This window comes from Poromitra crassiceps (genome assembly GCF_964638095.1).
Source record: "Poromitra crassiceps genome assembly, chromosome: 9".
Classification (NCBI taxonomy): Eukaryota; Metazoa; Chordata; class Actinopteri; order Beryciformes; family Melamphaidae; genus Poromitra; species Poromitra crassiceps.
This window is the reverse complement of record NC_139630.1, coordinates 38,912,668-38,927,386: the sequence shown is the minus strand read 5'-3', so window position 1 is coordinate 38,927,386 and position 14,719 is coordinate 38,912,668. Positions and strand designations below refer to the sequence as shown.

General features: G+C 47.1%; 1 protein-coding gene across 1 annotated transcript in view; it reads right to left on the bottom strand.

Moving 5' to 3' along the window:
* Positions 1-14,719, bottom strand: part of ches1 (checkpoint suppressor 1) — a 74,771-nt gene that overhangs the window by 4,276 nt on the left and 55,776 nt on the right. Inside the window, exon 4 of the mRNA XM_083643488.1 lies at positions 273-452. Coding sequence (XP_083499614.1) covers positions 273-452 — 180 coding nt within the window. The remainder of the gene's footprint in view (positions 1-272; positions 453-14,719) is intronic.

Below are 14,719 nucleotides of genomic sequence, written 5' to 3'. Positions count from 1 at the left end.
CACACCTGGATAAAATGTTCTGAACCAAGGGGAGTGTGTGAAACGCCTTTGACTCGCGAACACAATAAAGCTGTGATATGTAAACTACGAGTGGAAAATTCTGATGGTGTGTCTGTTTTGTGTGTGTGTGTGTGTGTGTGTTTGTTCGTAGGCTAATGTATGTGTGTGTGTGGGTGTGTCTGAGTGTTTGTGTCTGTGGGAATGTGTTTGGGGAAATCCTCACTGACATAATTATATGGTCGAGGGCAAAAGCAAGCCAAACCTTTACCAACCTTATGGCCGAGGTTCTGCTCCCCACAGGGCTTATGGGTAGGGGTCTTATGACCGGAAACAGCCCCTGGCTCCTGACGCGGGCGCCATTTTGGATCACACCACGGGGAACTGGAGACAGAGCAGAGAGAGACACACGAGAACTTAGACAGCGATACACACAGATCCACGACAGCTCGTTGCTGCCACACTGTATACACACCCACAACGGTACTCACAACACACACACGCACTCACAGCACGCACACACGCACGCACGCACACACACACACACACACACACACACACACACACACACACACACACACACACCTACCTAGGGGACACGCACAGAAATGCACACAACAGCAAACATGGAATGCACACGCAGGAAAATCACTTTCAAAGTTAAGAGTGAAAAAGAAAGACTGGTAGCTACTCAAAAATACCATCAGACCGTGACAAGACGTGGGAGCAGTTGGATGATGAGCATTCACTGAGCATGTGAGCAGGCCGACAGGGCAGTATTGATGAGCCAGGCAAGGTGAAATTGAGCAGGAAAGCGTCATAAATGAGTTAAGGCCGCTGCGAATCATTCAATTACCAACGACCGCTGTGGCTCGGCTGAATCCAGCCTGTCTGATGCTGTTCAGCCCACAGCATCAGAGCCCAGCCTGTCTGATGCTGTGTGCTGAATCCAGCCTGTCTGATGCTGTGGGCTGAACAGCATCAGACAGGCTGGTTCTGATGCTGTGGGCTGAACAGCATCAGACAGGCTGGACTCTGATGCTGTGGGCTGAACAGCATCAGACAGGCTGGACTCTGATGCTGTGTGCTGAATCCAGCCTGTCTGATGCTGTGGGCTGAATCCAGCCTGTCTGATGCTGTGGGCTGAACAGCAGGTGGTTGCAGCTTAAAGGAGAACACCGCTCAATTAATAACAATTCGTGCACATCATTCCTGTGGTCAAGGATTGTCCAATGAACATGTGAATATGTAGTGTACTATAGTAGAGAGAAGCGTCTGCACATCCACTATGCAAACCAGGTGCTAGACTAACAAGGCTATACGTTGAAAAGGAAAAAAGTCTGCACTCTGGAGCATACTTAAGACTTAGAGGAGTTTTATTGATAACGTTTCGGTTCAACAACCTTCATCAGAAGGTGATGAAGGTTGTTGAACCGAAACGTTATCAATAAAACTCCTCTAAGTCTTAAGTATGCTCCAGAGTGCAGACTTTTTTCCTTTTCAAAATATGTAGTGTGCTCTCATTAACATGTGCATATGTAGTGTGCTCTCATTAACATGTGAATATGTAGTGTGCTCTCATTAACATGTGAATATGTAGTGTGCTCTCATTAACATGTGAATATGTAGTGTGCTCTCATTAACATGTGAATATGTAGTGTGCTCTCATTAACATGTGAATATGTATTGTGCTCTCATTAACATGTGCATATGTAGTGTGCTCTCATTAACATGTGAATATGTAGTGTGCTCTCATTAACATGTGAATATGTAGTGTGCTCTCATTAACATGTGAATATGTAGTGTGCTCTCATTAACATGTGAATATGTATTGTGCTCTCATTAACATGTGAATATGTATTGTGCTCTCATTAACATGTGCATATGTAGTGTGCTCTCATTAACATGTGAATATGTAGTGTGCTCTCATTAACATGTGAATATGTAGTGTGCTCTCATTAACATGTGAATATGTAGTGTGCTCGCATTAACATGTGAATATGTAGTGTGCTCTCATTAACATGTGAATATGTAGTGTGCTCTCATTAACATGTGAATATGTAGTGTGCTCGCATTAACATGTGAATATGTAGTGTGCTCTCATTAACATGTGAATATGTAGTGTGCTCTCATTAACATGTGAATATGTATTGTGCTCTCATTAACATGTGCATATGTAGTGTGCTCTCATTAACATGTGAATATGTAGTGTGCTCTCATTAACATGTGAATATGTAGTGTGCTCGCATTAACATGTGAATATGTAGTGTGCTCTCATTAACATGTGAATATGTAGTGTGCTCTCATTAACATGTGAATATGTAGTGTGCTCTCATTAACATGTGAATATGTAGTGTGCTCTCATTAACATGTGAATATGTAGTGTGCTCTCATTAACATGTGAATATGTAGTGTGCTCTGCTCTCCCAAAATTCCACAAAGCAGCACTTGTGATGCCATCAACATGCCATATTATAGCATAAAGTCCACTTTGGAATCAAAACAAACATTCAGGACTCCGCTTCCACGTTGTTGTCATTTGAGCTCTGCGCATTGAGCTGTCACTCTACCGCTCGATTTGATCCTAATCTAATGTTCTTAGTTGTTTTTGTATTGTATTCTTACTGCTGGATTGCTTGGTTTTAATGTCTTCACCGCTGAATCGGTTGAGATGTTTGCTAGCTTAGCTGGGTTTGTCTTACCCCGTTGGATAAGCTACCCACTACTGCTCTTCTCCCATGTGTAGCATTGGAGTTGCAGCTACTTTGATACATGGGGATGGACTTACTGCTGGTGATGCGCGACACAGGATGGAGAGAGACATCCCGCTTCCCGGCTTTTCCAATGGAAGCATTTACCAACCATCATCCTCCCTGCACAGACTGTCGGTGCTACTAGCCGATCAGGTAGATCATTTATGCTGCAATCGGAGCTGGAAAAACTGAGGAGGAGATAATACTGTCTGTGATATCACCATTCCTTGGGACAACACGCTAATTGACCATCTGAGTGAACATGCAACGCGGCCTCAAACCGACAACCAACAGTCACGGGTCTCCTGCTGCACTCCTCTGCCCCGTATCCCCTGGACAGGTCTCTACTGGTCCAAGTTCTGCTGCTACAGCTGGCATCTACCAGACCCCCAACGACCACAGGCCAACAGAACCCAGGGACCATTCAGCCCACCGCAGTCTGGACCCCCTCCTTCAACAACCGTCGTCCTTGGTGACTCCATCCAGCTACCCACTGCACTACAACACCATCCTGAATGCACCAAGATCATCATTCATATTCAAACGACACAAGGAAACAACAAACTGAAGTACTAAGCGGACTTCAGGCAGCTCGCTCTGCTGTCCACTGGGAAGAAGATCCTGTTTTCAGGTCCAATCCCCCACCTTTGGTTCTTGGCTATGGCAGCTTTTCAATGCCTTTTCCCGCCCTGCAGAACTGGCTTAACCCATTGATACCTGATGCAGCATTTGCGTGTATATCCCTCATTTGTGTGTGTATCGCTTTAAGACCACGAACCGCGTGACGCGGTTCGCGGTCTTAAAGCGATACACACACAAATGCTGCATCAGGTATCAATGGGTTAAGACAGAGTGCAACACTTTTGGTTTGTATTTCATCATCAACAACTTTGATCTGTTCTGGAACCGCAGTGACTTTTACAAGAAGGATGCACATCATCTCAACCACAATGGTGCCCTCAGCTCTCTGCTGACATTCACTGAACACTGAGAGAGTCTGCGCCCTCACAAGGGCACTGTAGCACCTAACTAACACATACTACAGTCTAAGCCGCCTAGTTACTGTAACAATCCTAACATCCTACTGCTGCATGTCTCTCCCAGCTGTATTCATAACGTTTATGTTACTTTACATGGTCACATGTCACAAACTACTCAAGGGGCCAGGACTGCTGCTAATCCCAGTCTAACACTGTGCTAATCTACAAAATCTAGTCCATATTAAGCCCACTGTGTCTAGTTCTGTCACCGACCCTCATTATGTAACATAAAACTGGCAATGTTTAATGTTAGTTCATTTACTAAACCTTTATTGTTTAAACTTTTGTTCATAAACTTGATTGTTTATTGTTCATTGATATCACAACTACCAATAAACTGGACTGTGCTCTGGTCACTGAGACATGGCTTGACCAGACTGGCATGGAAGAATTGATTGAAACATCACCTGCGAATTTCAACTTCCTGCTCTGCACAAGAAACAATAGGAGGAGTTGCTGCTCTTTATTCAGACTATTTAGGTTGAATATCCTGTTTTTTTTGTTTTTGTTTTATCTGTGTCACCCGTCTTATTACTTACATTGTACCAACTTCCTAAACTCAGACAGGGATTCTTCAATCAGTTTGGTGAACTGCTGTCCACAATTTCCATTGATGATGACTGTATTGTTACCTCAGGGGACTTCAATGTTCATTTTGACAATTCCAATAATTCTGACACTACAACAGCTCATGACTCGGTTAGAGACATTTGGATTTTCACTCAGGAAAAAAGGCCACAGCCTGGATCTGATTTTCTAAAGGACTCATTACATTTCTTACATTTCATTTCTCTTTGATTCTGTCCTGTGATCTTGAATCAATTATGCAACAGCTTAAGTCATCCACTTGTTCTCTTGATCCTATCCCAACCAAGTTATTTTAAGTGTGTCCTCCCCTATCTGTCAAGTGATGTATTGCATTGTCAATGCCTGATGCCTCCCTATAGTCTGCTGTTTTCCCCTCCTCTGTCAAGCAGGCTATCATTACACCCACACTGAAAGAGAACAACCTTGACCCATTTTGTAATTAGTGACAATGTCCCCTTTCTCAGTAAAACACTCGAAAAGATTGTCTTTACAAACAACTGCATAGCTACTTATCATTCCATAAACTGTATGATGTGTACAAATCTAGTTTTAGTCTTAGAACTAACCACAGCACGGAAACAGCCCTCATTAGAGTCATTAATGATCTTACTGTAGGATCAACAGAGACGCAAACTCTCCATTTTAGTATTGTTAGAGCTGAGTTCAGCTTTTGATACTGTCTGTGGACCGTGACATTTTAATCCACAGACTCAGAAATGACATGGGCCTCCAGTATGTGGTCATGTTCTTGACTGGATTTCCTCCTACATAAAAAATATATGACTTTCACTGTGTCTCTGGATAATTCAATGTCTGACAATGGTGACATTTACTGTGGGGTCCCTCAAGGGCCAGTCCTTGGTTCACTTGCTGTTTAACCTACATTCTGCCTGGTTCCATCATACAGAAACACAATGTGTCCTACCACTCCTACACCAATGATACACAGTAACATGTCATTTTCTCCTGGTCCTTCCAGTCACAAATATGAACTGCATTGATGAGATCGCCCACTGGAGGTCTCAACTTCTTACAGCTCAACAAAGACAGGACTGAGATTTTAGTGGTTGGTGCTAACGCTCAAAGGCCCTGGGTTCATCATATTTGGCCTAGCTATAGACCTTATTCGCTAACCCCGGACGGCGCCATATTGTTGACATACCGTCCTGCAGCTGACAACTATAGTAACGGCCTTATTGTCGTTTCTGTTCCATTACAAAATAGCGATAAGTTATGACAGCAATAAAAAAAAAACAGAGTTGTTGTTTGTATGCTGCCGTTAATGCCTGTAATAATAAACAAAAGAAAAAACAAGGTGAACAGACTTTGCTGTGAAGAGCTGTCAGAAAGTTTCACCTGTCTCTCAAACTATCCACACATCTCCTGTGCTGCTGACGTATCCTCAGTCTCGCTCCCTTCACGTCTGTGGACGGTAGAGATAGAAACAAACCACAGGGACTTTATTGCTGTCATTACTACAGCCATGCCTAACGCAGGTCACCATCCGAACACAACAGGAATGATATAGGTAACGCTAACGGCGGCTAGCTTCCTATAAACGCTGCTCTCACATAGGTTGTCACTTAAGAGCTGCAGCGCTATGTCGAGAACATGGCGGCGGTGGGCGTGCCCGTACGTGAGTGACGTCAATCGAATAAGGTCTATATCTGAATCATACTGATTGACATTTATTTTGGATGCTGATCTCAATTTTCCAAATCTTATCACTAATATTACCAGGACAGATTTTTATCATTTAAGAAACATATAAAATATAACATATAAAAAGGCTTCTTGTCCCAGTCTGATTCTGAGAAATTGCTCCAGTCCAGGCATTAATTTCAAGTCGCCTAGATTACTGTAATGCCCTATTCACTGGACTTCCCAAAGCCTGGAAGGCTTGTTCAGATTGCTGCAGCCAGAGTGCTAACTGCTACAAGAGAAACTGAGCATATCAATTCTTCCTTCACTTCACTGGCTTCCAGCACAATATAGAACTGATTACAATGTATTACGCATTGTCTATAAGGCGTCACATGGTTTAGCTCCCGAATCCATCTCTGACTTGCTCACGGAATACAAAACAGCCAGACCTCTCAGGTCATCAGGCACTGGTCTCCTACACGTCCCTAGAATCAAAACTACATCTGCTGAGGTTGCATTCTCTCACCATGGTCCCACTCTCTGCACAAAGTGTGCTCAACAGTGTCCTCATTTAAGACCTTATTTTCTTCTCTTTTCTTTCAGGCATTTGCTTAAGTGTGTAAGTGTGTGTGTGTGTGTGTGTGTGTGTGTGTGTGTGTGTGTGTGTGTGTGTGTGTGTGTGTGTGTGTGTGTGTGTGTGTGTGTGTGTGTGTGTGTGTGTGAGTGAGTGAGTGAGTGAGAGAGAGAAAGTGTTTGTATACATGTCTAAATGATGCACTTTGTTATTTTCATTTTTAATGTGCAGCACATCGAGTTTACATCTGTATGAAATGTACTATAAATAAAATGTGATTGATCGATTTAAATAATCCATTGTCTCTATAGTGCAACTCCAGATTTTCCATCTTAAGAGAAGAGGAGAAGAGAAGAGGAGAAGAGGAGAGGAGAGAAGAGAAGAGAAGAGAAGAGAAGAGAAGAGAGTATAGTGTGCGTATATCTGAGCCAAAAGCTCTAGTTATTCAAGGCTGGCTGCTCACCACAGCTGTCCTACTTCACTAAAACAGCTGTCATTTGCATCTCTGGGGTCAGCTTGCATTTCGCAAATGATGACCTGCTGTTTGCTTTGTCTGCCGCAGAGGCATTCTTTAAGGTGCAAATGCTAAAAGTGTTCATTTCCACCGCATCGCCTTGGCTGAAAGAGACTCTATTTAAAGCCTTTCATGCGCCGGTTTTTATGTCCCTGGTCCATAAATTTGTGATTGATGTCGTGTGCGGAGAGACTTTTAAGCCCAATAAGAAATGTATATTCGCCCTGGGAACTGCAAGCTCACTGAAACATACTCTTGCCATGACGGGACCAGCCAACCCCCCCCCCCCCCCCCCCAGCCCAGCAGGAAAACTCCCTGCACCTCACGAGTAGTGAATTGATATTTTTGTTTGTCAATGTGATTGTTGCAGTGTGTGTGTGCCGTTCTCCTAGCTGGCTGTGTGCACACACACACACACACACACACACACACACACACACACACACACACACACACACACACACACACACAGTAATCTTATTGACTCCAGTTAGTGTGGCTCTGCCCCTGATATCTGCAGCTCTGCTCTCCATAACCTTATAAGTAAGTCCCTGCACAGAGTCTCTTTTGTAATCTTGATCACTCGCTGCATGCTTGTGTGTGCGGAGTGCATTAGGTCTCCCCCCCACCCCCCATCCCCCTCGGCCCCGCCTCCTCCCCACCTCTTGCTCCAGTCAGGCTTTGGGTTGCCATAGCAACGGCTCCCCTTCCACATGCCACAGAGTGGTAGATCATGCATCAGCAGAGAGAGTGATAGAGAGAGAGAGAGAGAGAGAGAGGAAATACCAAGCTCTGTTTGACATGGCCTCTCATAGCATAGCGACACGCTCCCGACCACCACTGTTTACCCTAGATACACACACACACCCCCGCTAGCACAAGTACAGACAACTCTCCTCTCTTCTCCCCCCTGTGTGTGTGTGTGTGTGTGTGTGTGTGTGTGTGTGTGTGTGTATCTCCGTGTGTTCACCCCCTTTCCTCCACTCTTCCACTTTCCCATCTTTCTCATGCTGTTCCCTCTCTCTCCAGTCTCTCTGTGTTGTTGATGGTCTCTCTCCCTCGCCGCCTCTCTCTCTCTCTTCTTCTTCTATCAATCTCACTACTGTCATGCTATGTGTAGTGGTGACTCATATCTTCCAACTTAGCATGCGCGCGTGCTGTCTCTCTCTCCACCAGTAAAAAACAAACCTTGGGACATATGCTGAGGAAGGTGAGGTGACGGAGCTCAAGCTGGGGAGAGAGAGAGAGCAAAGAAGGCAGGCGGCGCTCCCAAAAAGCCCATCCTCCTCCTCGCTCGGCCAGATTGAGCAATACATTTTACCAGCTCAAAGAGAAAAAAGCACTGGCTCAGTGGCAGAGCAGAATGCATCGAGGGAGAGAGAGAAAAAAAGTGTAAATACTGAGAAAAGACAGTGGGGGTGCTGTGTCTGTCTGCACGTCTGCCGCTCTCAGTCTCTTTTCCCATGTCGGGTCAGCCAGTCTGCCTTTCTGTCTGCTTCCTACCTACGCGTTCGCCTGCCGCCTGTCTCCCTCCCTGCCTGCCTGTTTCCAGGGCGAGCGAAGCCCTCGCCTCCCTCCCTCTCCTCTCCTCTCCTCTCTCATGTGCCGTACACACACTCAGCTCCTCTGCTCTCCTGTTCAATGAGTTCCACATGGCCCCGCGGCTGCAGGCTCCACGCGGCCAGAGGAGGAGCGCGCACGCACGCACGCACGCACGCACGCACACACACACACACACACACACACACACACCACAACACACACACACACACACACACACACACACACACACACACACACACACACACACACAGTCAGAGACAGAGGTTCAAAGGTCACTCCCAGCAGACCTTGAGAAAGCAACCGTTTCAAAGTGCCTCTCGCTCAGTCAAAACACCCCCTGTCCATCTGCCTGCCTGGCTGCTGTGTGTTAAACTGAATATAGAGGCAGAGGGCAGGACTCTTAGTAATGTTGTCTGGCTGCTGACTGACTGAGTGGCTGACTGACTGACTGAGTGGTTTGACTGACTGACTCACTGACTGGCTGACTGACTGACTGACTGACTGACTGACTCACTGACTGACTGGCTGGCTGACTGACTCACTGACTGACTGGCTGCTGACTGACTGACTCACTGACTGACTGACTCACTGACTGACTGACTGCTGGCTGACTGACTCACTGACTGGCTGACTGACTGACTGACTGACTCACTGACTGACTGACTGACCTGACTTCTGACTGACTGGCTGGCTGACTGACTGACTCACTGACTGGCTGGCTGAATGACTGACTATGACTGACTGACTGACTGAGTGGATGACTGACTGACTCACTGACTGGCTGCTGACTGACTGACTCACTGACTGGCTGACTGACTGACTGAGTGGCTGAATGACTGACTAATATGACTGACTGACTGACTGTATGACTGCATTGGTGGGCTCAGATGCTTTCAGATTAACTGGAGGTCTAACTGGCTTGTCCTTCTAACTGTCTATCTCTCTGGTGGAGTGTCTGACTGGCTTGACTTGCTAAGACTTAATGATGCATTTGCAGTGACTCTTTAAGTTGTATCAACACCATATTAGACAATATAAGAATAGGACAACATATCACCCATTGCTTTATCGACTGCCATTTTGAAGCCTCCAGTTTGGCATTTTGATCGTTGCATCTTGATTATTTGGAGTCAGAAACAGCTGGCGCCAGAGCCAGTGTTTCCCACAGAGGCAAGCTGTGCAAGCACTGGACAGACGACCTGTCAATCACGCCCCAAAATGAGTCCGCTTTGTCCATTTTATGGGACCATAATTGACAAAAGAACATCACACTATATTGAAGAAGACTTGAAACTAGCGATTGAGACGATAAACTCATTAGGAAAGTGTTTCCTGAGGTCATAAATCAAGCGAGAAGTCGGGTCATTTTCCAATTGACTTCCATACAATCAGACTTCTTTTTTTGGAGCCAGTGGAGATGCCCCCTGCAGGCCATTCGAAGAATGCAGGTTTAAGGCACTTTCACATTGGCTTCATCTTTCCGAACCGATTGATGAACACACCGGCAGGCACCTTTGAAAAAGCTCTGAGGGGCTTCTAAGCCTCGTCCTTGTCTGCATCTGAGCAGGTGAGGTGACTGTGGCCTACAGCCGAGTCGCAGGGTCATAAATAACTGAATAGAAGTCAGTCAAACAAAGACAGAGAAAGCGAGCTTGTGCCATACTATTACTACTAAACATAACAGCTAGTCGATTTGTGAATGGGTAATTCATTCACATCTGACGTGGAATGAAGATTCAAACGACAGCACTGAGATCAAACACATTATTGCCCCCTTTTCTTCCTTTGATAATAGCAGGTAGCTTAAGTGCTCGGGTAATAAAATAATAACACTTAGACAGAGTGCGTCGTGTATAATTTAGAGCTATTGAATGGTGAACCTGGAGAGGGACGGGGTGATGGGTTGGTTTAAGGACAGGCTGCTAGGCATTGTCCTGTATTTATCCTGTGTGGGCCACAGGGAGAGGAAGGCTTCAGTCCACATCAGCTCAGCGTGGAGCGCCGCGGAAAGCTCTGGGAATGGGGAAATGGAAGTAATAACAGACGGCCTAACAGCCTCAACCTCACTCACCTCTGTCTCTCTCCTTCTCTCTCTCTCTGTCTCTCTCCTTCTCTCTCTCTCTCTCTCTGTCTCTCTCTCTCTCTCTGTCTCTCCTCTCTTTCTCCTTCTCTCTCTCTCTCTCTCTCTCTGTCTCTCCTCTCTCTCTCCTTCTCTCTCTCTCTCTCTCCTTCTCTCTCTCTCTCTCTCTCTCTCTCTCTGTCTCTCTCTCCTCTCTCTCTCTCTCTCTCTCTAGCAGTCCACCTCTTCCCCCCTTTTCTCCTTACTTTGACTTTGCCTCTGGCTCGCCCTCTCTTGCCTCATGCCTCCTCTTGCCTCTTAAGCGACAGTTCACGCCAAAATAATAAAGAAAATACATATTTTTCCTCTTACCTGGGCAACTAATAAAATCAACTAATAAAATAGGATAATCCACAGACCTTTGTTTGTGAGCATTTTCAAGTAGGAACTATTTTCGTCTTTCTTTCGCTGGTTTATTAACAGCTAGTAGCTAGCAGGTGTAGTTGACCGGGGATGCAGACTCAAGGAGTGTGGATAAAAAAGGCGACAGATACCAAGGCAGTCGAAAGAAAATAGTTTCTACAATAAACTGCTCACAACAAGGTCTGCGGGTCATGATTTCTGGAAGGCGACATCGCTGTTGAGTTTGTATTTTGTATTTCTTGGTGCCTTGAGCACTACAAGCCCAATGCCATCCATGTATTTGAGAGAAGGCAGACATCTCTACGGCCAATATCTCCAAAACTCGGGCAACTCACACCAAGACCATCTCTAGATGGATAAATAGCACTACAGGTGAGAGGAAAAATATGTTGTTTTTGGTGGTAAAACTGTCCCCTCAAATATGCCCCTGCTTCCCAAATCTCTCCTCTCTCAAACACTATTTCACACAGAACGTTGTTTTCCTTCTCCGTGTCTCTCCTCTCTCCCTGTCACCTTTGTGTGCTCCAAGTCAGCACCTGACGGTCTTTCCATTCTCCTCCCATCTCCCGTACCACTTATCTATTCATCTATCCATCCATCCTGTCCAGCTGGCCAGCCATCCAGACACATCACTCAGACACACACACGCGTGTGTGTGTGTGTGTGTGTGTGCGTGCGTGTGTGTGTGTGTGTGTGTGTGTGTCTAGAGGAGTCCAGGTTTTCAGACACTCTCAAGCTCGGCTCCTTGACCATTACTAGTCCATTATGAGCGGCGATGGAGGGCGCGGCGCACTACGCCTAATGTATCCATTTCCCCTCCATTTAGGACTCGGCAGCCCAGCCAGCTCCCGGAGTGCTGCCTGATTGGGATTGAATGTCCATTTAAACCGCCGTCCAGTCACCAGGGAGGAGAGGAGAGGAAGAGGAGGTGGAGGAGGAGAGAGAGAGAGAGGAAGAGGAGGTGGAGGAGGAGAGAGAGAGGAGAGGGAAGAGGAGGTGGAGGAGGAGAGAGAGGAGAGAGAGGAAGAGGAGGTGGAGGAGGAGAGAGAGGAGAGAGAGGAAGAGGAGGTGGAGGAGGAGAGAGAGAGAGAGAGGAAGAGGAGGTGGAGGAGGAGAGAGAGAGGAGAGAGGGAGGTGGAGGAGTGAGAGAGGAAGAGGAGGTGGAGGAGGAGAGAGAGAGGAGAGGAAGGAGGTGGTGGTGGAGGAGGAGAGGAGAGGAAGAGGAGGTGGAGGAGGAGAGAGAGAGGAGAGGAAGAGGAGGTGGAGGAGGAGAGCGAGAGAGGAGAGGAAGAGGTGGAGGAGGAGAGAGAGGAGAGGAAGAGGAGGTGGAGGAGGAGAGAGAGAGGAAGAGGAGGTGGAGGAGGAGAGAGAGAGGAGAGGAAGAGGAGGAGGAGGAGGGAGGAGAGAGAGAGGAGAGGAAGAGGAGGTGGAGAGGAGAGAGAGAGAGAGAGGAAGAAGAGGTGTAGGAGGAGAGAGAGAGAGAGAGGAAGAGGTGGAGGAGGAGAGAGAGAGGAGAGGAAGAGGAGGTGGAGGAGGAGAGAGAGAGGAGAGGAAGAGGAGGTGGAGGAGGAGAGAGAGAGGAAGAGGAGGTGGAGGAGGAGAGAGAGAGGAAGAGGAGGTGGAGGAGGAGAGAGAGAGGAAGAGGAGGTGGAGGAGGAGAGAGAGAGGAGAGGAAGAGGAGGTGGAGGAGGAGGAGAGAGAGAGGAAGAGGAGGTGGAGGAGGAGGAGAGAGAGAGGAGAGGAAGAGGAGGTGGAGGAGGAGAGAGAGAGAGAGGAAGAAGAGGTGGAGGAGGAGGAGAGAGAGAGAGAGAGAGGAAGAGGTGGAGGAGGAGAGAGAGAGGAGAGGAAGAGGAGGTGGAGGAGGAGAGAGAGAGGAGAGGAAGAGGAGGTGGAGGAGGAGAGAGAGAGAGGGAAGAAGAGGTGGAGGAGGAGAGAGAGAGAGGGAGAGAAAGAGGTGGAGGAGGAGAGAGAGAGGAGAGGAAGTGGAGGTGGAGGAGGAGAGAGAGAGGGAGAGGAAGAGGAGGTGGAGGAGAGAGAGAGGAGAGGAAGTGGAGGAGGAGAGAGAGAGGAGAGGAAGAGGAGGAGAGAGAGAGGAGAGGAAGAGGAGGTGGAGGAGGAGAGAGGAGAGGAAGAGGAGGAGGAGGAGAGAGAGAGGGAGGAGCAGAGGTGAGGAGATGAAAGCAGAAGAGGAAAGAGAAGAAGAGGAGAGAGGTGCATATCTGACAACCCTTCCCGAGTCCCCGATTTTCGCGGGGAGTCTCCCGATTCTCTCCCGTTAATCTCCCAATTTCATAGCGATACAAATCAAATGGGTGCTTCTAGGTAGCGCATCTCGATAGGTTGACTCTCAGAGGGGGTAGCATCTTGATAGGTTGACTCTCAGAGGGGGTAGCATCTGGATAGGTTGACTCTCAGAGGGGGTAGCATCTGGATTAGGTTGACTCTCAGAGGGGGTAGCGGGTTTGGTTTGAAAGCCAGAGTGAAGTGTCTGGTATCATATGAAACTAGATGACCTAAGGCAGCCATTGATACTGATAGTGTGTCAGGAAGGGGGCTATACGCTCCAAAGTTAGGCACAATTTTGGCAAGGAGAAAACCATTTAAAAAGCGGTCCATTGCCCTCTCACCTCAAGATATCGGAGTGAAAATGGGGTATATGGGTACCATGGGTGTCGTTGGGCCTGGGCATTGGGGGCTATAATACCCCCGAATTTTTTATGAATAGCCCCGGGTCAACCCCCCCCTCCCCCCCAGATCTATTCATCTGCCATTCATGCTTTAAAGCCCTCAAAAAGAATACAATGTATGATATAGTTGATCAGAAATGCAACATTTTTTTCCTCTCTGTTGTGCAAGTAACCTATAAAGAAGGAAGAGACATCACTCTCCTCACAGCGTTTTGAATTTTGCATTGGGGGCTAGACTTTGGCGACAGTTCTATTGAAGTGAATGGGGCGGACATGAAAGTCCCCACGATAAACCATCTCTGTGTTGTTTCACCGTTGATTGAAAAATGTTTCAACAGATTGCAAAATTTGAACGCTGTGATGTGAGTGATGTCTTTTCCTTCTTTATATGTTCCTTGTCTGTTTTGTCAATCAAGGCTAAAGTTGAAGTTTAACAATTCATGAATTAGCTGCCTGGAACGCTCTCAAGGACCCCTGTGTGTGTGTGTGGGGGGGGGGGGGGTCCCTAAAGAGGGCTGGGCTAAGCCCCCAATGTCTTCAGACCACAGAAAGAAATGATGGATACAGAGTTAGTCTCACGTGGTCACATCCAACTTCTTACGTCAGCATGCTCCAGCGACGGAGGGTCTGAAGTCACATTTCTGGGTTCTGCCACAGGACGCCTGCGGCAAAATCTGATTGGCTGGGGCTGTTATGGAAGTCCGGCATGCGTCCCAGCGGTTGGTCAATTCATATGTCTGTCACGCCTCTTTTTTGTGTTCTAGAAGTAGATGTATGGTATCTACGGCCGGCTACTGCGAGACTACCCACGAGTCGCCCCTTTACAGAGAAGATGTTTGATAGGCTGGTGCCAGCATCTTCCCACAAGGCAGCATAC